At 45.1% G+C, this 27764-nt stretch overlaps 1 protein-coding gene across 6 annotated transcripts in view; it reads left to right on the top strand.

Moving 5' to 3' along the window:
• The window catches only part of KALRN (kalirin RhoGEF kinase), a 1827638-nt gene extending 1824320 nt beyond the window's left edge, over positions 1–3318 (top strand). For all 6 annotated transcript variants that reach the window (XM_069616662.1, XM_069616664.1, XM_069616661.1 and 3 more), the window contains one exon: positions 1241–3318. In XM_069616662.1, coding sequence (XP_069472763.1) covers positions 1241–1789 — 549 coding nt within the window. In that variant the 3' untranslated portion in view covers positions 1790–3318. The remainder of the gene's footprint in view (positions 1–1240) is intronic.
• Positions 3319–27764: the final 24446 nt, after the last annotated feature.

Here is a 27764-nt window from a genome sequence, read left to right as displayed (position 1 = left end):
ATCCATTAAACTAGCTGCATCACACTCACTCAATCAGCTTTATTGAATGGTGAGTATCCAGTGCCAGCGGTGTTGCTTACGTCTAGTTATAGCTTCTTCTGTTGCCCACCTTTCTGCCTCGAGTCATTTTCTCTCTGTGTGGGCTTGCAGGCAGAGCAAGGCATTCCAGAGGCTAAGTCTAAAGTTCTAAAATCCCTGGGGGGGGGCATTAAAAATATGTGCTCATTAAGACATCTGCACCTTCCAGAGAAACATCTGTGCTGCAAACGTGCACTTTCTTCGCATACTGCACCCAAAGATTAGATGAAACAACATATTCATCACATTGGCTGGATTTAGTCTTCTCCGGTCATCAATTTCAACTTTTATCCCTTCAATGTTTTGCTATCTAGCACCACAAGATAGGAGAAATCAACTTCTTATTGAAGTAATTTGATGTAGAGCAGACCTAGCGCCAAGAAGCAGCCGAGCACTTGGCAAGATCAACTCTTGTAGCAAGAGCATCTTCAAAATGAGGTATTGTTCATAAAATAATGTATCATGTGGGGTCCAGTTAAAATAAGATTACAAAAATCTGGATGTTTTGATAGATCTTTGTGTCATAGCATGTCTTCATATAAAGTCGTTTTTTACATATTTATATGGCACGTATTTACAATTTTAAGCACAAGGAAATAGTTATTTGCCCAGAGCAACAAGATTATTTTTACCTAGTACAGAGCCGAGACTAGAACCCATGGCCTCAGGTTCCAACATCATCAGCCTAGCCACAAAACCATAGTACTGGCAGCGATCCTTGAATTCTAATGTATTGTTTTTCGTGAATCGCCCAAATCCAGATGGATTAGAAACATTACTGACCTAACAACATTTAATAAAATGCATGGTTCCGAAACACACAGTTCATTATAGCACCTGCTTGTTCACTCACCGCAGTGTTTCTTATAATGCATTCAGAAGCCAATTTCCCGATGAGGAAATCAAATTGATCTGATTGATTCTTGGTCTCTGCTCAATTTCCTTCTGATTCACTGCTGTTCTGTATCTCAGCATTTGCTTCTACCTATCCTAAAACCAGATGTTATGCATACGAGGCAATCGTTGCGCTTTTGATTGATATCAAGTACATCAGTAATCTTGCATGGATCTGTTGATGTGATCTACTTTTGTAGATCATCGGCCAAGGCTTCTGAAAAGTCACTGATTTGTGTCCTTTTTCATTCTTTTCCCCATTTAACAGCCAGAAAATCTGCTGATCGATCTACGTATCCCAGTGCCTCGCGTGAAGCTGATTGACCTGGAAGATGCAGTTCAGATCACGGGACATTACTACATTCACCACCTCCTGGGAAACCCAGAGTTTGCAGCCCCGGAGGTCATCCATGGTACGCCGGTCTCGCTGAGCACAGACATCTGGAGCATAGGAGTCCTAACCTACATCATGTTAAGTGGAGTTTCTCCATTTCTGGATGAAAGCAAAGAAGAGACCTGTCTGAACATATGCCGGGTGGATTTCAGTTTCCCCCACGATTATTTCTGCGATGTTAGCCTTAACGCGAGAGACTTCATCAATGTTATCCTTCAGGAGGACTTCAGGCGCAGGCCCACAGTAGCCACCTGTTTGCAGCACCCGTGGCTCCAACCTCACAATGGCAGCTATTCCAAAATCCCCCTAGATACCTCACGCCTGGTGTGCTTTATTGAACGCCGGAAGCATCAAAACGATGTGCACCCTGTCCCAACCGTCAAAAGTTTTATCATGAACAGAATCAACCAAGGGACGTTGTAGACTTGGAGGCCTGGGGTGGACTTGGTGTGAAATGGAAACAGAGCAAGGTGGCCATCTGTGCAAAATCCAGCTGGGACTCCACAAAAGGGCACCCCTGCAACCTTCCCTTTTTCAATCATGTGGGTAGAAACTCTTGTATTAATGGTGTGTGAAGATATCTTCCTGTTCCATGTTGCATTTCATGGGGTTCCTGGGACAAACTGGTTGACATCCTAAAAAGGACAACTTTGTATCTGACCAGTTTGCACCCCTAGTGCCCATTGAGGGACACAGAGGGCTCTGCATATCAACGCTCGTTACTCTGGGGTTAACTAGACATTTGAATTTTACCTTTGCAGAATTATCAATTGCAGCGGTCACTGTGAGTAGCCTTAATGCAAGAAAAACCTTGCAGCGAAGAGCATGCCAAGGATGTGCCATTGGAAAAGTATTTCAAAATCTTCGTGGTACTGTGGTAGAAGACTTGTCCTCGATTACAGCAGGACATGCCAGGTGGACTTGTACTGTAAGGTTTGGTGGGCCGGCATGGTGTCCCAGCTAAATACCTGTCCTCGATTACAGCAGGACATGCCAGGTGGACTTGTACTGTAAGGTGTGGTTGGCCGGCGTGGTGTCCCAGCTAACTACTTGTCCTCGATTACAGCAGGACATCCCAGGTGGACTTGGACTGTAAGGTGTGGTGTCCCTGCTGAACTCAATGAAAATAATACAGCATTTGAATGTCATGAATGGGAAGAGGGGTGTCAATATAGCACCCCCGGTGTGATACTGGTTTGTCTTTATGGAGTGGGCAGTACTATCCAAACGATCAAATTGATTATTTTTTTGTTACGATACACACTCATCTTCTCTATGCCTCAGTAGTTCCCATGGGAATATCTCACCCCATCTCTCTCCGGCCAGAGCACTTGGACGTTCGAGGTTCTCCCAGCATCATCTGAAGTCCTAACATTTCCTTTTGTGTTATATTTTTATCCAGATGTTCTAATAAGGAATGTTTAATACTCTAAATCCAGGCCCGAAATAGTACATCCCACCGTTTAGCAAATGTGTAGGGTTGATGAAATTTGCAGGTGCCAGCTCTTCAGGGCTTGGCAACCAAGGGGGCAACTCCACTGATGGTTCGGTCTGTACCTTGCTTCAAAGTCTACGGTGCCAGTGCTGAGGTTTCAACATGCAGTGCCCACAGGTCACACTGCTGTTGCGACAAAGCACAAATGTTTCCTTTGTACACATTTTGTAAACATTGTACATAATTCTTTTGCCCGATTTATTTGCGGTTGCCCGGTTCATGTTGCGGACCGGTGGTTGCTCAAGTTGCGTTGTGAGATGTGCCATGCCCGTCACCGTCCTGCCACGTGTCGTGAGAACGAGTTCATTCATGAGATGAGCCCACAGAAAAGGCAACCTTTGTAAATAAACACGTTTGCTTCTTATATTAAGTGAGTTTGTAGATAGGCGCGAGCAGACCAGACTGTTATTAAAACCAGTTTTGAGAAAATAAAATAATTATTTGTTAATACCTTAAAGGCAGGGGTTAACTTGGATTATTTTTTTTTGTTTGTCAAATTATACGGTACCCTTTTCCAAGCTACACTCTGTTCCATCTCTGACCCTTATTCCTCCCATGGGTTTGAATGTATAATGATGCAACAGGTCTGTTTTTTTTTAATGTACTGCTTAACTGTAATATATTTTTGCCTTTCAGGGCAAGTGAACTACAGCCAATAGTAAATTCGTATTTTGTTTACAATAAAACACGTTAAAAGAAGAGTTTTGCAGTTCTGGGAGTGAGGTAGGCTGATGTACAACTTCTGGACTTTTAGTGGCTGTCGGCGTCCGAGCAGAAGTCGCTTCACCTACAGCAACAGCTTCTTTCCCATTCGACGCCTTCAGTTCCAGCGCCGCACCCAACTTGGCAAGAAAAGTCAGTGTATTCGCAGGTCTGGTGCTGCGCCGCCTGAAGACGAAAGCACCCCCAGGCTCGCCCGAAAACTAGATTTGCGGGAATAACAACAAATAAAAAACATAAACCAAGCCTTGTTCTGTTATGCCCTAGAATCTGCACCAGCTTGCCTACATGCATCAGTCCTGCTCTTCAGACATGCCCTTCTGGCAGGAACCTAAAACCTCACTCCCCCAAACAACACACCTCAGTGTCTGTTATCAACTCTCCTTGTTCAGCACTGCATTGCTCGTTAGCTGGGTTCCATTATGTACCGTCACACTTGAGGGGTCAGTGAATGATTAGAAACTAGGCAATAAGGGTCAAGTGCCTTTCTTTACAATGCAAATCCAAGGGATTAGGGTGTAACCGAGGCCACCAAAGGAGAATTCAACACAAGAGTAAAGTAGGCATCTCTACTGGAGACCCTTAAACTCCACCTTCCTGACAGGAAGCAAAAGTGTACTTAGTCTCTGAGATATTAAGTGCCCCAGTGGTTGTTTATGGCTTGGCATTCGTACATGTCAGGATGTTGCATATCGCCTCGAGGAAATACAGACACGGGCACCACTGGTGCCTTGGGTCACCTGGATGGGGAGCCCGGCCTCAGACTAGACTCTGTGTGATTCTTGGCATGATCTCGATGGGCCCCGGGGTTGTTTGGCTGGCTGTCTAGCTAGGAATTACGCCTAAGATTTCATCCCGTTTCACTCTCCCACCCAGTCACGTGACTCCCTACGGATTTACTCACGACCCGCCCTCTCTTGCTTTGTCGTTCTCTATCGTCGCCTCCCCAGTTTCATTCCACATCTCTGACCTTCACCACCACCTCTTCTCTCTTTCCTCAACACCTCGCAATGCTCTATACTTTCCCTCCTCCCCTCCATTAACTCTTTCTGTCGTCATTTCCTTCTGCTCTGTTCTCTCCTCTCTCTCTTTACTTTTCCTCTTCACCCGTTTCACTCCCTCCTCAAACTGCTCCTCTCCGCCTCATTTCTTTGATGAGGGTCTTCTCTCGTCCAAACGGCTCCTCTGTTGACTCCTCTCCTTCACACTCTTGCTGCTCTCCACTTTCCCTCCAAACTATTCCACTGCTCCTCCTCTCTATCACTTTCCTCCTTACCGCTCTGTCTGGCACTGCCATGCTCCTCTTAAACAGTACTGCAGCTGAACTGGGAACAAATAATCAAGTTTCTTACATTGTCTCTCCCATACTTTCTGGAGGGCTCAAGCTTCAGGGGAGCTCTGGTTTTCCCATAAAGTCCCAAGTGTCACCTTCCTTATCTAGCAGAGGGGTTTATTGAGTTATGTTGATTTATACCGCGCAACGCTACCACCCAGGGGCAGTCTACAGGCGCTTGTTATGTGAAGAGGTCATATATCGTTCTGTTGTGAAGTAGTCAATGGACCATCTCGAATTCTAATATTTTAGAATGTGCTGTCCCTGGATCTAGGCTTCTTTTCACGTTCAGGCCTAGACTCGGGAGTCCCAGTTTTTAACAGATCTCTTTCTTAGAAAGCTTTTCTCCGCCTTCTCGTGCATCTGTTTTGGGTTGGCCTGGAGCGGTCCATTTCCAAGGCTGGTGATGGACTGGGGTGCTTTGCGCAAGCCTCTGTGTACCACCGCCTCTGGGTCCTACATCAAGGAGCAGGTGGTGACACTCGTTAACCCCAGCCAGTCACTTAACATGTGACATAGGTGGTTGTCGCAATACATAGATTAACACATACTAGAATGTGTGACCTTAGGTGCCAGGCCAAAGGTCGACATGTGGTCTGTGCCATTTATTTCACAGTCGATCATTTTCACGTAACTGGCAAGAGCACTCGGATGAGATCATACACGACTGCTTCACATACAGGGACATGCAGGGCGATGTGCTGTTGTGCAAGTCTATGTGGGGTTTGTTTTGTTGTTGCAGTGTAGTGAAGTTAGTGCGGATTGTTGCGTTTTAGGCTTGTGGTTGTGTTTGGTTAGAGTTTGAGAAGTGTATGCAGAGGGATGAAATTGTTAGTGGATTGGTTAGTTAGCATTGCTGTCCTTGCAGTTATATCTATGTCTGATGTTTTGTAAGCGATATTCAATCAACACTACAGCTAAGTCAATGCCTAGTCTGGGATGCTGAGGAAAACCCTTATTGATATATTTTTATATCCAGTTCAGTACTCTGGATGACAACCCTTGTATAACACCCCCCTCTTAGAATCCCTCCGACCCCACTGAGCCAAGAAGTAGGTTTGTTTTGCAAATTTAAAAGGTTTATTTGGACAATTCAACAATATATATCTATCACACTTTATAAATAAATTGATAACTGATATCGCACTTCAGAATACGACCGTGATCAACAATGGATAATGTTACAGGGGTACACTGATTTGGTTACTTAGGAGAGTAGTGTAGAGGATGAGGTAGCTGAAAATGCTTGATGGTTTCAAGGAAATGCAAGGTGGAATAAAATGCAGTACAGAAATAACTTATGATTTTAGCAAAAGGTAATATGATCACTTTTTCTTTTGACAATTCACTCCCCCCCTATGCAATACAAGAAATGGAAGGAGAGCAAACAGTCTTCAAGAATCCCACAAATCACACTTTATAATGCAATACACAGTTCCAGTTCCCCCAGCAAGCTTAGAGAAAACAGGGATGAGTTTTAAACACAGGCAAATTACTTTAATGTGGTTTGCAAGGAAGTGAAAAGGTGCTAAAATTGCTTTTAATTCCCTCTAGAGGTTCAGGGTGAGTGAGAGATGCTTGTTGGTATTAGTTCAGGCTCACTTTAGCAATGCCCTATGAGTTATTACCAGGTTGCAAACGGATTTTAACAAAGAGAAGCCACAAGCTGCTGATTTCTAAAGATGAAGAAATCGGGCCAAATCGCAAATCGCAGTAAATTTCGCGAGTGCATGTCTCGCGATTACGGGAAAAGTGTAGGGAGTAGTAAGTCGGTTCTAGGTTTGTTGGAAAGCCTAGATTCTAAGCTTTCAGATGAAAGTTAAATTTCGTTCAAGAGATACGGACGATTTAATAAAGGTAGATTTTCGGATTTAAAGTAAAACTCAAAATGACAGGTGACAGCTTGCAGCTGCAGAATTGACAGGTGACAGTTGTGCAGCTTTACAAATGACAGATGACACGATTTCTAGGAGGCTGTTCTAATTAGGTTAAAATAGTTTGGATTAGATTATTTTAACGAAGAGATTGGGTTCTGCACAGTTCTGGCGGTACTCACAATATATTTTGGGCAGGAATGGGCCTTGCCACGGATCTGGTCAGGTTTTGGACTGGACTCCGGTTCTGGTCTCGGCACTTTACAGCAATCTGGGTCAGCTCTGCTCTGCTGGTCTAGCCTCTCTGGATACGGCGGGTCAATCAGGCACCGGTTCTGCTCACAGCGGTCTGGGTCTGGTCTGCGGTTCCGGCAACAATTCTTGGCAAAGAATTCAAACAGCTCGCCCGGCTGTGGAATAGTTTGCAAATGATTTTAAGGATGCTGAGGCCTGCTGAGAAGAGTTCTCAGTTTGTGGGTTTAGGCCCTTGCTTTAAGTTCTGAAGTAAAGTTCTGGTCTTTGGAGATTGATGGATGTGAAGTCTGGAGTCTCCCGGCAGAGCGTCCCGCAGAAAATGGAATTGAATGTCTCTACCTGTCCCAGCAGTCTCTTTTTATGTGTTTTGAAAATGGGGGTGTGCCTGGGCCTAGCTAAGCCTGCCCCTCTCTACTTGTCATTTGCCCACTTCTCCCCTCTCCCATGATTGGGGGAAGGAAATGGATTGTCATCATGATGAGGTCTGTTTATGGGTCAGAGGATCCTCCCCTGGTCAATTTGCACACATCTATTTCTGACCCAAATACATATTTATCTAGGTACCATTTTTCTAATATTATAGGTCCAGTTAACATATTTTCTGTAGCACCAAACCATCCGATCCCTGTCTTTGTACGATGTTGTGTCCACTGATGACAGAATTCTCCCCTTTTCATCCAGATAACGACCTCTAAACCTTTCCAGATTTTACACAAATGTGCACCAGGGATATGGGTTTCAGATGATAAAGTGTCAGATTTTTAACATGCAGACATTTGGAGTAACAACCTTTTTTCCGCTACTATCCCCAGGAACATACCACAGGGTCCTAACACCTCTTAAAATGTGCACCGAAAAATCACAAGAATAATGGCATCATTTATATAATTTTGACCAGTCCGCACTATGAGTTATCTATCTTTTTAAAATTATGCCCTGGTCAAAAAGGGGTGTGGCTTCCCACATCACATGGTGGAAGAACTGGTTTATCCACTTCCCCCCAAGCTCAGCTGCTAGCAGAGGCACTGCCCCTCCCAGTTTTTCCAAGAGGAAGCCACTTTACGGCCCCCCCAATATAACATTTGCCTGAGTCCAGGACAAGGCTTTGTTCAACCTCCTGCAGTCTGCAGGTCCCCTCCCTTAATTCAATCAGGGAGGTGTGAGCTCCTTTTGGCAGGGGCATCAGGATGCAGCCAGGCCTGGGAAGAGTGGCTGAGCAGGTTTCTCCTGTCGGGGGTAGTTGTCAGGCAGAATTCAGCTAAAGGTCACTTTAGTTCCCAGTTTAAATCAAAACTTACAATTTTTACACGTACATTAAATAATTACTTCCTTCAAGTCATTTCAGAATATAGTTTTACATTGTGTCCACCTCTTAGCAAGTCTTTCCTTGGCCTGGTTTTGGTTCCTCTGTTCAGTTTTACACAAAAGTCTGGTGGTTTTAAAACGCCGGCTTTCTGATAGTGGTGAGTACCGGTATTGCAGCCATTTTTGGGATTAAGAAAATGAATTCCCCACAGTTGCTTTTTGGCAATCAGCATTGCCATTCCCAATGGTTTCAGGCTACTGTGTGTGTAGCCCAATGGTGGTTTTAGGCAGTGCCCTCCTGTGCTCACAACATAGGCAAAAATGGGGGCAGCCTATTCTTCATGTTTTCCCTGTGCACTCTCTGGGGAGTTCTGGCCATCATGATGTTTTCCATGCCAGTACTGCACAGTTTTATGGTAGGGCTTGGATGCATGGGTAAAAACATCCCACAGTTTGCTATCATTCACTATTCCATCGTTGCTAATTTTCAATATTCTGTCTAGATGCGAGGCAGGCTAGTGATCACGATTCCAATCAAGTGTTGCACTTACATCATTCAGTTTCATCCAAGTGTGGCACATGCCAACATTCATATTTCTATCTAGATGCGACACAAGCTAAAGTTAAGAATTCCATCTAAGTGTGGTACATGCTAATATTCATAACCCCGTCTAGATGTGACGCAAGCTAGCATTAAGAATTCCATCTAAGTGTGGCGCAAGCTAACATTCACATTTCTATCTAAATGCAACACAAGCTAAAGTTAAGAATTTCATCTAAGTGTGGCGCATGCTAACATTCATAATCCCGTCTAGATGTGACGCAAGCTAACGTTAAGAATTCCATCCAGGTGTGGCACATGTTAACTTTGTTACACCTGTCTAAAGATGACGCGGGCTAATTTTAACATTTCTGTATAGGTGTGGCACTAGTTAGCATTGGCTAGTGTGTTAGTACGTAATGCAGTGCAACATTTACAGTCAGGCCAAGAATGGAATTAGGCTTGTGGTCACAAATCTCTCTATGAATGCATGGCATAATTCTATGGCAGTCTTCGTAATGGAGGGGGGAGGTAGAGTGGCGAGGGCTTTCTGGAGTAGAGTAATTGCTCTACACCCCACCCATGCCACACGTAGTTTTGTTGGTGTCTGTTGGCTGCTGGCTTCCTTTGCTTCCCCTGCGGACACCTGTAGACACGCCTTGGAGCCGCTACTGTAGGAGCCGCCCTTTGTCTCGGGGCCCTTAGCCGAGGGGGCTCCCGGGCAAAGGGCTGCCCTGGGAAGGTCAGTTATGACTAGGTGGGCGCACCAATCAGGGGAGGTGGGCGGGTGGGACTGTGAAAAGTCCAGACACAAAGGACTACACCCCACAGACTGCACCCTTTGGATGCAGCCCAGAACAGTAAACAAACAGGCTCAGAAGCCAAAAGAAACACTAGACAGACACCAGATTAGCACACAGTGCTCACCAAAAAATATAAATACATAAATGATTAAATTAAAACATTATTTAAAAAAATATATATATATTAGAAAAAACACTCACACCATTCCAAAAGAGTGCATAAAGCATGCCAAAAATGGATTACAATCATTGTGAAACTACTCACTCAGAATCAACCAGCCCCTAAAGGTGCTTCCACACTGGTTTCTCTGCCACATCCTTCCACATGGCAGTCCTTAAAGCAAATGGTTAAAGCTGGTTAAAGCTGTCACACATCACATAAATTGAGCGTAACCAACTGGAGCGTAGCCAACGTGTACAACGTGGGTGATGGTGGGCAGTCTCCCAGCGAACACTAGTATTCAAAGAACTTACTGAAAACTGATTGAACAGAACAATAGGATCTTGTTTCCGCCCTGGATTGTGGGAGCACTGCAGCTGTGCATATATCTGATAGGATGTTGATCCTCAGTAGCGGTGCATAACATCCAGACCTTTTTCCTCATTTTCCCATTCTGGGATTTTTTTGTTTAATTTTCGCTACCTTTGGAATCGCACTGACACCCGTAAATGGCTCCCTTTTCATCTAGATAAGGTGGCACTTGGGTCCAGGCTGGTATCCGCAGACCAGTGTAGCTCCCAGAGTGTGGAGGACATAAGCTTGGAATGTCTGATGACAGCTATCAGCGTCATCGTTCACCGCCGATCAGGGCCCCAGGGCATATGTACATTAAATGCTGCTCCGCATGCATAAAGGATGGAGGCCCACACAGGATCGACTGGTCTCATCTCCATTTACTTCCAAATTGGGGCTGAATCCTCCCCGAAGCTTCACTTCCCGCAAAGAGCCCCTCCCTAGCCCCACCTGTAACATAACGAGGCCAAGTGCACAAAATGACAACAGTAGTTACTCTTGCTGCAGCTTGTTCTACTGCTTTGAGTATTGCGAGGGTTAAAGCTGGGACATCTGGGTGGAATCCTGTCCTATCATCCACGTGTGGCAGTAATGGTGAATGGTTGGTGGTCCTGAAGTCAAGGGAGGCTTTATTCTGCTTCGGTTTAAAAGTAGTTCTCCAGCATGGAGCCGGTCAGATAGCACAGCGAGTTGAGCACTCGTTCTGACATCCTGCAGGTTCGAATCCCGGCAGGGCCAACTCAGCCTTTCATCCATCCGAGGTTGATAAATTGAGTACCACAGTGTGGGATAATAATAACCACTGTTATTGCAGCGCTTGGATACCTGCGGGTTTGTAGCGCTATATAAAAAACGAGTTATTATTATTATGGGGTCTGGCATGGATTCACATGCTCATGGATATTCCCTATCATCGGGCCGGGAATCCTTGGTAAGAATAGAAAAGCAGTATTTCTTAAAAGCTTGAATACTTCCTTTCACCTGACATCCAATCACTGAAGACCGGGTCATACTGCACCCATCCAACGACGGTCGTCTCTCTGAGTCCCGCCCCCGGTGGCCATCTTCAGATTTTTACTGCACGTTTTGGTGCAGGGAGTCCTAGAGTTTTGCTCTCTCAGCTTTTGTCGATACGTTTCATTTTTTTCCAAGGAAAATATTTGATTATGTGACCATTTTAAAGAGTGCTGATGAATAATTAACTCTGGTGACGGGGCTCCGTTGCCGGTTAAGTTTTGATGTCTACTACCTGTCAACTTGGAAAGGCCTACCAAGGCCTACTTTGCGCCTTGCCATGTCAGAGGAAGGCAGGAGAAGTCTTTTCAGGCTCTGTTCCCGGTGTGGCTTGCGAAACATCTATGTGGAGGACAAGCACACAAGCTGTCTTTGCTGTCTGCATCCCGACCACTGAAGAGCACTAATGCGACATCTGCCAAAGCTTTCCGGCCAAAACCAAGAGGGACCGCTACCGACGGTTGGTCATGTGGTTGAAGGAGGACAGGGACCCCTGTATAGGTATGCCAGAGAGGACCGCGGTTCACACCATGTATTGACCGTTCAGAGCACCCAGGACTCAGCCAAGGGCAAGTTAGAACTGTCCTTTTTTTTCCATAACAGACGGGGATCATACAGGAGGAACAGAATTCTCCAGCAATCACAGCTTCTGAGCCCGTGTCGGAGGCTTTTGTTACGGTCTGACATCACAAATCAGGGCTCTTCCCCAAAAACTGGCCTGATTGGGTCATTGGGGTGGTATCACCTAAAGCTGGTACATATAGAGATTATTTTACTGGCCCTCGCATGTTGGGTGTGTAAGTGATTTCAACCCAGCACTTCACCCAAGTCAATGCCTAGCGTGGGATGCACAATTGAAACCCTTAATTGTATATTTTTGTCTATAATTTCTTTTATTTCTGAATGATGTACCCTTATATCATGCCCCTCTCTTTGAATCCCCCCCGGTCTCCCTGAACCAGGAAGCAGACTGTTTTGCAAAGTTAAAAGATTTATTTTATGGATTTGCACATTATATATCACACTATTTATACAATGATCACCAATGGGGTGATGTTACAATCAACGATCTCTTTAATCAGTAGGAGTATGGATAGGAAAAATAATGCAGCATAGAATAATACTTTGTGTGGGTTCAGTCAAATTCAATGTCACTCTTTCCCCCTGCACACTACTCAATCCCCCCAATATGCAAGATAAAGGGAGAGAAAACAGGTTCCAGGAATACAAACTCAACAAATACAGTATTAATCCCAATTTCCCCCATCAAACTCAGAGAAAAACAGGAATGATTGCAAATGGGCCAAATGCTTTTGAATGAGGCTTTGAATGAATGGGTAAAAAGACTGTAAAATTGATTTAATTCACTAAATTGGATTCAAAACTAGTGGGAGCCACTTTGTATGGTTTCAGATAAACACTAGCAATGATTGAGTCACTAGCATGTTGAAAACTGAATTCTGAGGTCGGATGCAAAGAACAGCTGTTTTATACGTGATGAAATTGAGCCAAACGAAAAAATGTGCTGCAAACTTTTCTGCGTGCATGAAGCGCGGTTGCGGAAAAACTAAAAGGAGTTGGAATGCGGTTTTGGATTCTTTGGAAATCTGAGGATGTCAGCTTCAATCTGACACTTGAATTTCGTTTCTAGAATACACGGTACGGAATTTATGAAGGTTTTGTGGACGTCGCTTTTTCTCAGAAAGAGTCAAAATTTGCAAATGAAAGATGCGCTTTTGAATGTACAACCAAGATTTTCTTTACACTAGGGAGTCTATGAAGATACAAGATGCCAACTGTACAGCCACCAGATCAGTGACGCCTCTGACTTTTGCCTGCCGAGACACTTGTCTTTCTTCAGAAAATATATTAGCGCAAAGATGATATTATCACTACCATTACCAAAGGATTATAGGAATCGGAGAAAGATTCAGGAAAACAAGAGATTTTCTACAATGCAGTTCTGGATATGATAGAAGAGTTTGGATAGGATTACTTATGGATAAGATACTGGCTATGGACACTCTGATGCTATAGATACTCACTCCTACTGTTTGGAATGGACCCGGATGGGATTCAGGGAGCCCGGGTTCTGCACAGTAAATCTATTTTTCATCTAAAGCATATTTACAATATTACCAACCTGCTAGCAATAACATATTTACATCACAGATTTAGTGGAGCCAAGTATTCCTCTGAGTCCCATCTCAGTGAGAGCTTTAGTTTAGATTTGACAGTTTTACGCGCTTTTGGTGGGGTACCCAATGTCCGATTTGGCCATATTTTTATACATATATGCGCATGACATCTGGGCATAATCCTGTGAAGTTTCATATTTCAAGCATCATCACAATTGCTACAAAATCACAAATTCCGTAGTCATGTTTCTGAACATAGCACAGAGTTCTGAATATATTTCAAAAGGTGACTAGGATTTTCATGTTAACAACACTATATTTTACAGATTATTACAATTTTGCACAGTTCTCTGTGAGTCTTTTTCAAAAAGATACTTTCTTGTGGTTTAAGGATACACATATCTGTCTGGCCCGCCCCCAAAGTTTTGCTGGGCCAAGAGCAATTCAGGCCTCTATTCCTGCTGGCAGGAGTTTCTGTTTACACTTGAATTTGCATACCCTTTCAGTCCAGGAAGTCTATTTTCTCTCCCCAGAGGAGCAGAGCAAAATCTCCTTCCCTTCATTAACATCCGACAGAGTTCCTGGAGCAGAGAGCAAAAGGAAGGCACCTTTGTTTGGGGGCACGCTGTGGAATTTGCCTTTGAAGTTCTGTGGCTGGCATCAGAGGTTACTTTAAAGTAAATTGTTACATTGTTCTTTGTTGAAATTAAAGTTACAATTTTAAAAATAGGCAAATATATCCCCAATGTCAGTCTTTTTCAACATAGAAATTAAATAGTGACAACCTATTTTGCTTTTGATGGCAAGTCACTTCTTTTCAACAGTTTGATTTTAATGTACAAGTTTAAACTGCCAGTGTACTTTAATAATTTAATGACCGCTTTGATACAGGCGGCCAGCGGTACTGTGCCCATATCTGACAGATTTGACCAGGCAAGCACACTTTTTAATGTGGATATTCTCTGATAGATTCTGCTTTTCCTGACATAGTGCGCTTATGTGGATTCCTTAAATAAGGTGATGGTTTCCTTGCAATGAAGCGCTGCCTTTTCAGGTAGTTCCATTTCCCTCATGTGGGCAGCCCAATGACCGGTTTTGGCAGTGTGGTCTCCTGTTCCCCACTGACACAGGCAAAGTAGATTGGCATCCAATTGTTCCGGTTTCACTGCTCAATTCTCAGCGGTTTTAGCCGCACATGGCTTCTTGCAGCCATTCTGTTGGTTCTTGTGAAAGCCGCACACAGTGATGTCGCAGAGCAGAGCCTAGTGGGTCAATGCATCCCACAAGCCCCTCCTCGCGATTTGGCGTTGACCATCCGTCAATGGGAAGTCGCGAGACTGGGATGATCAGTTCTTTTCTTTTCTGGTTCAAATGTCAAAATTCATCAGCTTCTCCCATCAGGGGTGGATCGACCAGTTCTCCTCGCCCAGTCCTGATGTGAGTATGGAGCGATACCCCGGGCCCCTGGGATCTTTGCTTCCGGTCCCTGGGTGGTCCTCCTTGCTTTTAGTCTCCATGTTTTCCAATTCTAGGATGACAAAGCAAAAACATATTTGTAGACATTTCCCCACCACTATTTGATGTAGTGGGGCAGACACATACATTTGACATATCAGGACAATATTTCTATTGCCAATTTATTGACTATATAGATAGAATATTTTTATAGTGGGAATTCTAGGGATCTGGAGTGACCCCCTCTGGGGTTCCAGGAGACTCCTCCAGTTGCTGCAGTGTGTGCCTAGGATGGCAACACTTCAGTTGGTTGACATGGACCCACTTATCTTCCCCCTCTGGCAAACTGCCTTTCGGGATGCGGATTTTGTAGGCGACTGGTGAGATTTTGTCTACAATTTGAAAAGGACCCCTCCAGCTAGGCAAAAATGTGCGCTGTTTGGCCTGGTTCCTTTGGAAATTGTATAAGTAGACCCGGTCTCCTACATGGTATTCTTTTCTAGTAGTCTTTAAGTAATAGTGGGTCTTCATGCTGTCTGCAGATCTTGAAAGATTTCGCTGAGCATAGGCAAAAGCATGTGGAAGGTGTTTTCTTAGATTTTCAACATACTCATGAGTTGTGGAGGCATTGATCAAAGTCTGCTTTTGGGTTCTGTAGAGCAGATGCTGGGGAAGCACCATCATCCATCCAGTCATCAGCTCAAACGGTGACATTTTAGTTGCAGATGAAGGGGTGGATCTGATGGCCATCAGGACAAAAGGTAATCGAATATCCCAACTTGGCCCAGAATCTGCCACAAACTTTTTTAATATGCTCACAATTGTCTTGTATCTCTCTACTGCACCACTAGAGGCTAGCCGGTAGGCAATGTGTAATTTCCTTTTGACCCCAAGTATGTCCCACATCTTTGTCATTACTTCGCTAGTGAAGTGGCTACCTCGGTCTGACTCGATCCTTTGGGGTAGTCAAAAACGTGAAAACATGTGGTTGATCATCAGGGCAGCTGCTGTTTCTGCCTTGCAATTTGGGGCCGGGAGACATTCTACCCATTTAGTAAACAAGCATGTCACGGTCAACATGTACTTCTTTCCCCTAGAGGAGCGAATCACGGGCCCGATAAAATCGACTTGCAAATCTGACCATGGCGGTGTCATCCCCCTCTTTTGGAGAGGCGCGGTGTGTGAGGGATGTTGGCTGAAATTGTGCACACACAAGACACCCCTTCAAGTATTGGTCGAGGCCCTGCCCATGTCTGGCCATTATGCAACCTCTCTTAAGATTTCAAGTGTTGTATGAAAACCCTCTATGACCGGCTGTGGCCGCATCATGGGCGTGACTTAACATCAGGCTTTGGAACGAGGTATGGACCACCCACGGATCATGGCCAGCTAGGGATTTCCTCACCAACAAACCGTCTTGGATTCGGAACATTTTTGGACATTTCATCAACACTCTGAAGTCCTCTTTCCCTATGTAATCGGTATCCGTCAGGGGAAAGTTCTCAGGGTCCTCAATGTGTTGATAAAACTTACCAATTATTAGATCCCCTTTCTGAGCCGTAATCAAATCAGCATCTTGGGTCTCCTTACTCCATTGTGCAGTTGAGAGTTCATTGTGAGAATTTGTCTGGCACCTAGTGATAGCAGCGACCTGGCTTTCCCCCAACAGGGACTCGATCTCAAGTAGATCCCCTTGGATGGCTCCGGTTTTGGCCAGCTGATCAGCTAAGTCATTTCCAGATTTGTCTGGTCCCTCTACTTTGGAATGACCCTTGAACTTTTTCCAGTAGATGGTCATCCCATTCGAGGTGCCAGATCATCAATATTTTGAATTCATTTTCCATGTTTCAATGGTTTATTATTAGCACATAACATGCCTCTGGTTTTCCAGTTAACCAGGTGCTCCACAAACCCGTTCCGTACACAATCCGAATCTGTGATTATGACCAGCTCGTGGAGTTTAGTGTTGGACAGCAGTGAGGATGGCTTGATGCACAGCCATCAACTCTGCCACTTGACTACTTCGGGGACCAATCTTGTACCCAGCAGAGGGTTCTGGGGCATCGTTCACCCATGCATTCCCTACGACGGCCACAAGTTCTTTTTCCCCGTTGTTGTCAACATGGTCGGAGCTTCCATCCACATAGACAGTGGGCATTCCCTCACACTTGTCTACTTCAAAGACTTTGTGTGGGGAATTAAGGTATGCCTCCATGTTGTCCTTGATTTTTAGACTTTCGTCCTCGAGACAGTTTTCTCTGGCACAATCATGCAAGTCAGCCAGACCTTGTGCAAGGGGACTCTTCTTGTTTTGGCCATATCTGACTTCTACAGGAAAGCCTTGCATTGACAGAATCCAGAAAGTAATTCGGGAATTACTCACATTTCCGGCCCAGATTCTGTCACTTTGGAGATATTGCAGAGGCTGTTGTGGAGTCTCCATTATGAGGTGATCCCCCTGGATAAACGGGCAGTAATTCTTCAATGCCCACACCATTGCCAGGAGTGCCTTCTCACAGTCGTTGAATTTTTCCTCCACAGAGGATAAAGTTTTACTTGCATAGGAGATGACTTTATTGACCTTGTCATGCTTTTGGTATAATACTGCAGTCAAGCATGTATTTGAGAACCCTGTCTCCAAGAAGAACTCCTCGTTTTTGACAGGGTAAGCTAGGCAAGGCGCTTGTGAGAGGCTTCTTTTGAGTTGTCTTACTGCCTCAACTTGTTCTGGACCCCACTCCCACTTGACCCCTCCCTTCAAAAGATGAATCAGGGGTCTTCGGATCTCTGCGTAGTCCTCAATGAACTTTCTGCTGTAATTAGTCAGTCCAAGGAGGCTCCTTAGTTCCCGCAGGGTTGTGGGATCTTTCAATTTCTGGAGTGTTTCCACTTTCTTTTCCTGGGGACAGAGACCCTGAGGAGTAATCTCATGCCCCAAGAAATTGACACAGGTTCTGCACCACTGTGCCTTTTGAAAGGAAGGATTTGCTCCAGTAGCCCTCAACTGTGTCAGAACATAACGGATCTCCGCTATGTGTTCCTCCACAGTTGAGCTTTTGATTAAAACATCATCCACATAAGCCATGTTACCCCTTTCACCCAGGTCGGGCATGGCCTTATGTAGAAAAATATTAAATTAATTGCTGGAGTTTATGTATCCGAAGGGATTCTGGGTGCATGTGTACTGCTGCCCACCGAAGGTAAAGGCCAGCATGTATTGGTCCTCCCTACTGACAGGTACAGTCCAGTACCCATTGGTCAGGTCAATTGCAGTGAATACCTGTGACCCCTGGATCTGGGCCAGCCATTGGTCAACATAGGGAAGAGGCCATCAGGAAGTATGGACCCGTTTGTTGAGCTCCCTTAGGTCGGCACAGAGTCTCCACTGGCCGTTCAGCTTCAAAATCCCCAGCACCAGATTATCGAAGGTGCTGTGGACTGGACAGATTATCCCACGGGACTCAAGGTTCTTAATTATTTCAGGAAGGGACTCCATTGATGCGAGAGGCAAGCGATATTGCTTCACAAACACTGGAGTCATGCCAGGGTCTGTGGGAATTGTTGTTGTGTGGATGTCAGTGCGACCACAGTCATATGAGTCCACCGCAAAGAGATCTTGAAAATCCAAGAAAACTTGTTTCAATTTTTGCTTTTTCTCCAGAGTCTCACAGGCATCCGCTAGGTTGACTCTCTCTTCAACTATCTGCATGAAGCCTGGAAAGACTTCCGGTTTCGCTATCTCAGCGGCCTCCTCCAGCTGGGTGGAGAAGTCCCTGGTCAAAGTGCTGATTTGGACTGGTGGCTTCAGGTGGGGAAGGCAGTCCTCACAGACCTGGAAAATCACCTCATCCCTCCTGAAGTCACAGGTCACATCTTCCTTACCATAAGGGCAGGAAGTGTACACCAGGAAGTTCCCCCCATGCTGGGTAAAGATCCTGTCTGGTGTTGAGTTGTCATCACTATCACTATCAAAACAGTCCTTGGGGATTGGTCCTAACAGTTCATTGCCTAAATCTATGGAAAAATGCTGGTCATCAACCGCCATTCCAATAATGGTGCCTGCGGATAGAGTCATGCTCTTTAAGTTGCTGTTATCCACCTCTATTGGAATGGTGTCATGTTCTATATTGACTGGTGTTGGGTTTACCCCCAACCCTTGCTGTTGGAGAGAAGCATTTAGATGAATATAGGCATCAGGGTTTTTCAATTACTGTCCTCTTTTAACTTTCACTTCCAGGGAGAATTGTCGGGTCCTTTCTGGGATGGTGACGTCCTCTCCAATCTGATTTTCAACGGCATAAGGTAGCAGTTGAGCTGACCTAAATGCTTTCTCTGGGTCATCAAAGCCCATGGGATTATCCACTAATCGGGACTAAGCTTTGAAGTTTATTAGGTCCAAACTAATGGCAAAGCGATTGAGAATGTCACTGCCTAAGTAAAAGGCGGCAGTGACGTCTCCCACGACCCAACAATTATGGACTATGCTCTTGTGGCCTATGGAGATTTTGAACATACACCTGCTTGGCAGGAGATATTTGGAATTGGGTGTTTCCAGATCCATTTCCCATTTGTCTAACAGTTTAAATGTGGGAATGGCTGGATCTTTTGGGAGTTTGCGGAACATGGCTTTGCTGATGAAGCTCTTACCATTGTTCACACATACTCGGGCGAGAACAGAGTCCTTCCCTTCATTTAACTGAACAGGGATGAACAACTGCTCTCCAATTTGCTGAATATCAGCCAGGCTTTGAGCTGATTTCTCATCTTTCTGGACTATAGGAGTGGGAATGTCTGATTGTGAATTTGTAAAGAATTTCAGAGTGTCTCCTTCCAGTGTGGAATGCCAACTTAGACTGGAAGGAAGGTAGATTTTCAGAAATAGAGATGACCCCCATCACCAGTTTGTTGTCCTACTGCTATTACTGTCACGTCTGGGATTTGGTTGTTCTGGAAGTGAAATTCTACTTGGTCAGATTTTTGTTCAACCATGTGGCAGGTGCCATTTAAACTAACATGGTTGACACTCTGTTTTAATTTTATCAGTCGGCTAGTCTGGGTCCAATCTAATAGGGGTGGCAACCTTTGCAGGAGGTTATTCCCTAGTAAACAAGGGTCGCCCTCTGGAGTTACAACTATGACCGGGTGCTTCACCTTGTGTCGCCCAATTTTAATATCCAGATCTGCAGTCTCCTCGACGGGAATGTCCTTCCCGTCGAAGTTCTGAAGTTGTCCAGGAAGAGGGGTGAGAGGAATTTGGTAATTCTCCCTCCTTCCCGAATTCAGTTTATCAAAGGTCCTTTTTGACAGAAGGGTAGCTTGGGATCCAGTGTCACCAGTGCCAAAATTGTACACTGCCCCTGTATTTGGACCAGGACATAGAATCTTCCCTCCTTCTCCTCAAGGGGGCACAGATAATGTACATTTTCGGACAACTGGTGGGTTAGTTTTCTAGTTTTGGACACTGATAGAGAAGAGATTTGGGCATAATTCTGTGGGGAGTCTTGGGAATCTGAAAAGAAAAGGTGGCAACTAGATATGGGAGAAGTTTTGGGTTCCCCTGGTTCTGGTGCTGGGCTGGATGGGTTTGAACCAGGGGATTTTCATGTTGTTGGTTCTGGGATTGGATGATGGGCGGTGCTAACTCCGTCCCCACATCTACCCAGTCTGGATTTGGAGGATGCTTGGGGACCCATTTTTCTTTGGGACGAGTACCCCCATCTCTGAAGGAGAAGATCCTTTTCCCCAGGATCCTCTGAGGATCCCTCTTCTTCAAATTGGAAGATTTGTACCTCCTCCTCAAAATGGATCTGTTTGGGCTCATTGTCTCTCCTACCCCCCCTCTGCTCCTTGGGTGGCAGACTTTCAGGGGCAGGAGATTTCGGCTCTGGTTCCTGGGTTTCCAGGGGATTTTTACAAGAGGGGAAGGAAACTTCCTCCCTTGTGCCTCCTCCCTGGGAACCGGTGGGTTGTCGGGGTTCTTCCCCCGTCATTGCTCTGGAGCACCAGGTCCGGAGTTTGAGGCATTCTGCGCCGACATGCTCATCTGAGGGTTCTGTTGAGCCCTCAGCATGCAACCCAGATACAGTGCCATGTTTTGGACCTGGCGCTCTAGTTGTGACACCTGCTCAGGCTGATATGGGGTCCTGTTGTCTCCCCAGGGCTGATCCCGGGAAGGGTAGCTATCCCTTCTCTGAAAATACCCCGCGTTTGGAAAATTTGGGTACACCCTCCACCCTTGGCCTCCCCTCTCCCAGATTAGGTTGTCTGGGCTCAGGAAAGGGGGGAAAGAAGGATGGATTGTTTTGGGGTTGAAAGTTTTGCGGGTACCTGGGGAAGAAGTTCTGTCCAGGATTTGGGGAATTTCTGCCGTCCTTGGGGAAGTGAGGAGGGACGTTCCCTGGGTTAGTTGCTGTTTGGTTGGATCCCCCTCCCCCTTGGCCTGGAGGAGTCCACACATAACCCAGGATGGGTTTGTTCCCCTTGTAGCGGGGGCTTATGTAGTCATGGGAGTGAGGGGTCCCATTTGCGGGACTACCTCCTTGGCTCCCTGTTTGTGACTGGCCCGAGGGCCATCTGGGCTTGGGATTGTTCTGATTCGGTGCAGGCAGGTTTTTAGTCCCCCCCATCTCCAAATCTAAAATGGGGGCAACCTTCACCTCTGCCACCTTAGCAGCAGCATGGGTGCTGGTTGGTTTGGGGCTTTTTGTATAATCTTTGTTTTCTATGGGCTTTTGCACCTCATAAATTTGTGTGGCCTGTTCAAGGACCCAGTCTTGTGATCTTTTCTCATGAAAATCTCTCACTAGCTGGGTCATGATGTACTTAGGGAGTGCGTGGAAAAAAGTATTCACAAACTCTGCTGTCAGTGCGCACCCTTCTGGTGGTCTGCACAAAGGCACGCTTTAATTCCTGAACAAATTCTTGTGGGGCCTGATCTTCCCCACATTGCAAGTTGTAGGCTGCCTTGCGAGCCTCCTGAGGATTTCTGTGCACAGAAAAATGTTTCAAGATGGCCGCTCTATAGATGGACAATCTAGAATGATTTTGGTCCTCCAGCCCCGCAAAGAAGCTGGAGTATTCTGGTGAGAAGGTCCATTTCACATATTGAATACAGCTTTGGCTGTCCTTCAAATGGAAAGTTTCCATCATCTGTTCAAAGAGCTCTAGGTGCTCCCAAACAGAATATCTTGCGTTCTTATGGTAGGGCGTGATGACGCTCCTTATCGCTTTGATTTGTTTTAGGGGGTCCTTGAGCAAAGCCCTTTTTACCTTATTGGCCTTTTTGGTTCGGGTGACCCTGGTCCATTCCTCCGACTCAGAGGCACTGCTCCCAGAGGTGCCCGTCTGGTCTTCTAGGCTCTCCCGGATTCTGCAAGCCTGGGAATGGTTGGCAGAATGTGGGGACCTAGTCTCCTGTGTCCTGAGGTGCTCAGAGGAGTCTTCCGATTCCTCCTTGCTCCCAGGATTTGATGAGTACCCCACCAACTGTCCTAGCTGGGCAGAGGTTTTCAGGATGCCCTTAGTGGGCCTACTCTCAGGGAGCTCCCCACTACATTTTACAGTACTTGGGAACCCATACCCAGATGCCCGCCCATCCATTCCTGGGAGGTGCTGGTCTATGAGCCCCATATTCCTTATTGGATTGAAGTCTGACATCCCCTTGGCTCATGTGCGCCAGTGGACATGGGGGTGGCAGAGTCCAGGGATTGGAAGAGATGAAGGCCTCTGGTACTAGGGTTCCTGAGGTTATGCTCAGGTGTTTCTCTTTCCTAGTGAACCTCATCCCTCTCAGCACCTGCTCCCTGTTGCCATGCAAGAACCTGAGCTTTCTGTTCCTCTATCAAGGCCTTGCTGGTTTCTATCAACTTCTCTTGCATGGCTACCTGTCTGTGGAGCATGTCATTGTTCTCCAGAGAGCCTAATTTTCTCTCTGGGCTTCCTGTGTCGTTTTAGAGTACTGGCCCAGTCTTTGCTGCAGGAGGGTTACCTCCTGAGTCCTGTCCATACTGGCCTGGCCCTTCCTTGCTAGAGCATCTTCCACCCTCCTGGTGTGCTCTAACAATTTTTCATGGTCTTTTTGGAGGTCACCCAGTCCCTGAAGGGCCAGGTGATTTTGTTGTATCTTCTATTTTAAATAACAGACTTCCTGGCCTAAGGTGTCCCTTTCATGGGCAAGAGCCTGCCTCTGTGCAGCCAGGTCGTCCCTCTGTCTTTGGAGCGCACCAGCTTTCTGGCGCTCTTCATCAAATTCTGCCTGGGTATCCAGGTCTTTAAGGATTAATTTATTACTCTTCTTTTTTTCCATCTAGGTGGCTTTGCAGGGTGACTACCTGCTCTGCGCATGCCCTGCTAAAATGTATTTGTGGTTCCAGTCTTTTCTGGCTCTGCAGTAGAGAGTCCAAACTTTCTTGGTACTCCTTCTGCAAGGCCAGCATTCTGGTATCCTGTTCTGCCTTTTCCTGCTGCAGGATACCCATGTCTTCTTTTATTTTGGTTATGTACTGCCTACTTTCATTTTCTGATTCCTGGCTCCTCTGTAGCGTCTGCCCAGAAGAGTCCACATCAGTTTGGGCCTTTTCTAATGCCTGCAGTTGTTGTTTGCCATATCTTGGCCCTCTGCATATTTGTCCTGTATTGCTCCAATATGTAGGTACAGATATGCTGCTATTTTGGCAATCTTGCTTTGCTCTTCCTTTGCCTTAGGGGGCCATATATGGTTCACTCAGTGCCACATGTAATGGACCCTGGTCTTGCCATGTGTCTAACCCTGTTGCAGTGATATGTTCTGTGATTGCCTGCAACCACACATTCTGATCCTGCTCTGTTCATTCACCTCTGACAATTTATGCAATAGGTGTTCTTTAGCCATATTCATTTCTACCAAAGTCGCCATTCTGGAAATATGAATTTCTTTCCTGACTTACAGGAGTTTATTTTATTTTTGCAAAACAAGCCAATTCCTTAGAGCAGGGATCCCCAACGTGAAGCTCGGGAGCAACATGTTGCTTACGGCACCCTAAATTGTTGCTCGCCAGTTGCCCTGGGCCATGGTGTGAAGGCCTAGAAGGAGGTGCTGAATGGATGAGACCTCAGTAGCACTGTAGTCAGGACAGAGTCCTGGACTGTGCAAGAATGTTGGCCAATGAGCCGCTGTGTTTCCAGCTGGATTATTTTTATACATGCAAGATTTGTTTGGTGCCACCATGCACATACTTATTCAGTAAATGTCCTTACTTGTTATGGTAGTGTCATTGCTAAAACCCTGTCATCTCCAGTTACTTTGCCCAGCTGACAAATGTATTAATGAGTACAATATTTGAACAATGTTTGTGTCATGGAGAAAATTGGCATATCCTGTTCTTTGGTACAACTAGTATGAGCATAATGGACAAGGAGGTGGTATGCATACCCAACTTTCCTTTATTAAATAATATGCATGCACACTTTCTGTACAAGTGATGTTTGTGTTTGATCCCACCATGTATATTTATCGACAATATTCATTTTGGTGTCTCCTGTATTTATTATTACATAGTGTCCTAGCGGAAAAATGGTCTTCGTTTGATAACCTGCCCATCTAGCACATGGTTAATGGGCAGATACGGTAAATGTATGCCACATTTTTCATATTTAATTTGCCCTGTATTCCAATCCAATTAATTGATTGTTAATAGGTTTAAACTAACAAGTCAATTAATTGATTAAAATACTCAGTTAACACCACCACACCCCTCTATGAAGTGGTCATCAAATGCTCAAAGGTTTGACCAATGTTTGCCACTAAGTCTTGTGTAAAATCCCTTTTGGGCAGAGTAAATAGGCTCCAAATAATTGAGACAGGTATTATTTTTATTCCTAACCACTTTTTCACCAATGCAACAGCCTTCTGGAGCTTTAATACACACCATTTGCCATAACATTCCCAAATAATTTTCAGGAGGTAACCTCCAAAGGCCCAATGAAGTGATCTTTAAAGGCTACCATGTAATGACCTGAAATACTAATTCATATTTATATTTCTCCATTAAGTCAGCAACATTTAAAAACATGTTTCATATTTTTCATACAATTCACACAGAACAAGCCCAAAATAAAAAAGCAACTTTAACATAATCAAACTTGCTATATATACAAGTCTGAACATTACAATTAATTATAAATAACATAGCGCCCATGCATTCCACGCTTATGCAAAACAGAGAAACAACAGCAAATGAACAGAAAATGAACCAAATCTTTGACTCCTACTTTGCAAGGGCACTTTGTGCTTCCTCCTGCACACTTTCTTAATTCATTGAGGAGTGGGTACATTTAAACGTACCATTACCACCAGCCTCCTGCATTCTGGGGATCTTATTTGACAGATTTCTCCTTGCCATCTTATATGTATACATAAGTCTGTATATAAGGCTAAAGTGGGCAGCCTATGTATATTTTGGACATCTGACTCTTTTTCCATCAGACACGCGCTTGCTTTTGGAGCTATTTTGAGGTGGCTTGATGCACCAAATGTAGTTATATTGCATCCCTATTCAAATGGACAGTGCCTTACAACCACCCATAACCACAAGTATATCTCTTCACCAGGGGAGGCTACAATCGCACTTGCACTGAAATTCACTTTATGATTAGCAGAAAATCCCAGATGTGCTTTTAAAAAATAAGGAACATTCTTAACTGCCTGACACTCAAATTTAACACCCCCAATTCGGCTCACAAGGGGCTAGCAGGTGTATCTGCAGGGAGACCTGCTATTTGGCACAGGAATGTATTTTGCAACCCCTCCAGGAAATGACAGTTCTAACCACCCTAGATTTTGCGGCCTTAAAATCATGGAGCAGACCTTTGTCTTATATGCCTCCAACTTCTCCAATCAGAATGCTGCAGACCTGAAATAACAACGTAAAAAGCCATTTAATCATTAATGATGCCTTTTCAGCTATCTTATTAAAATTACTGACGCAAGCACTGCTCTTTCAGAAGAGTAGGCTCAGATAAACATGAGACTGACCCCTCATCTCTACATTCATTTAAAAACTATCTACCCTTTGCCTGAACACCATCATTTTTATTTTTATTATATTTAATTTCAAACTGTAATTCCCAAAATAGGAACTTGTGTTTAGCAGGCCCTGTTGGAGACCTGCTGGGGGCAAGGCAAAATTAGTTGTCTTCTGCATAAGGGTGCATGCTATAAAATGGACCCTTCAGGTGGAGGGTGGTTTAACTTTCCTAAGAGAAGTACTAGAATTAACATCCAAAAGGAATACATTGGGACCAACTGACATCCCTGCTTGTCACCTTTATTTGTGTTGGAAAATAATGTATAATTCCACAATCTTGTATATTGGACAGATGTTGAGAGGTCTGCGTATCACGTTGGATAAGACTTAAAAACCATTAGTGACCTGTAAGAATGTAGAAGTAGGACTCGGACACAGTGGGCTCATGTTGATTGACATATACTTTTATTGAAAGGAAAAGGGTGGGGGACTGGGGAAACTCATGTCTTTCCCTAAAGCTAAGAGGGGTTTCCCTTCCTCAACCAAAACTAAGGAAACTGCGAGTATGTCTTGTCTAAAGTAAATAGTCCACTGTCTGTCACAAGTCCGAAACCTATTTCCATCCCTCACACTATTTACTAACCTATAAAAAACAAAATGTCTTCTTAATTCAGAAGAATAGGTTGTAGATCCAATCAAAGAGTTCGAAATAACACAGGTTCCAAACCCAAAGTTCTTAAATGTAAAACAAAGTTCCATAAAGTTCTTAGACATTTCTCTGTTGCACAAACTTCGTAGCAACCTGGGCAACAACTCCTTTGCCCTGGTTCCTTCTCTTGTAGGTCCTAGATCTCTGCCTTTCTCTCTTTCTGCTTGGGCCAACTTGGTTCACTTCCCTGCCAAGTGTGGTCCTTAGTAAATTACTCTGTGGTTTCCCTTCTTCTCATTGGATTGTGCCCCAGACCCCTCTTTATGTTTGGGAACTGGGAGCCCTCTTCTCCCAAGTATCACCACGAGGAAGAGGACTTGTGTGTTTCTCCTGCAGTGGGTCCCAAACCCCCTTCTTTGCGTGAGTTTACTTGGAGCTCTCTTCTCCCATTTACCACCACGAGGAAGATGACTTGTGTGGTTCTCGTGTAATGGGTCCCAGACACCTTCTTTGTGTGTGAGTACTTGGAGCCCTTTCCTCCCAAGTACCGCCACAAGGAAGAAGACTCATGTTGCTTTCGTTTGGTGGGTCCCAGACCCTTAAGTTTCACTTGTTGGGGGACATACATGGTTCACATGCCTGCCAGGTACTGTGACTATTAAGATGCTGACTGCACCGTATTAGTTTCCCTCCAGCCAGCCTGAGTGCTCCCCTTTGTAGTGGGCTCTGGTCTGCCCAGGAACACTGCAGTATCAATCTTTCCCAGGACAGCATGGTCTTCCTTTCACGCGCTTCCCTGTCTGCAAGAACACCGGGAGCTTCTCTCTGCCAGCTCGCCTTTCGGTCCTTCCACTGTGGACTGGCCCTTGTCCTTCCAGCTCCTCACTTGGCATCCTGGTGTGCTTCCTTGCACTTTCCTGCACCTTGCTGGCACCTGCAGCTCCTTCATGGAGGAGTAGACTTCTTCCTGAGTCCCTCATCCTTTTCTACTATGCATTGACCAATGAGCAGCCAGCAACAACTAGACTGCTCATTGTGGTTCTTAGGAGAACTCTTCATGCCACCGCTCCTCTTCATCCCAGTACTTATTCCAAGTTGTCTAGAATGCTCATGTTGGTTATGCAGAACACTCTACATTCCTCCATGCATCTTATTTGTCTCAGTGGTTGTCAATAACATATCTTTCAACTCTTCCCCATTCTTCCTCATCTCAGTATTTCTAACCTTGATCTCCCTTGGGTCAGTTGTGCTCTTCATAGTCCCAGTACTTATCTAGGGAAGGGGTTGTTCTTTGGGTTA

Source organism: Ambystoma mexicanum, chromosome 9 (assembly GCF_040938575.1).
Source record: "Ambystoma mexicanum isolate Mex_15411 chromosome 9, UKY_AmexF1_1, whole genome shotgun sequence".
In the NCBI taxonomy this organism is placed as follows: Eukaryota; Metazoa; Chordata; class Amphibia; order Caudata; family Ambystomatidae; genus Ambystoma; species Ambystoma mexicanum.
The sequence above is the reverse complement of the archived record's forward strand: the minus strand, read 5'-3'. Positions and strand labels throughout refer to the sequence as shown.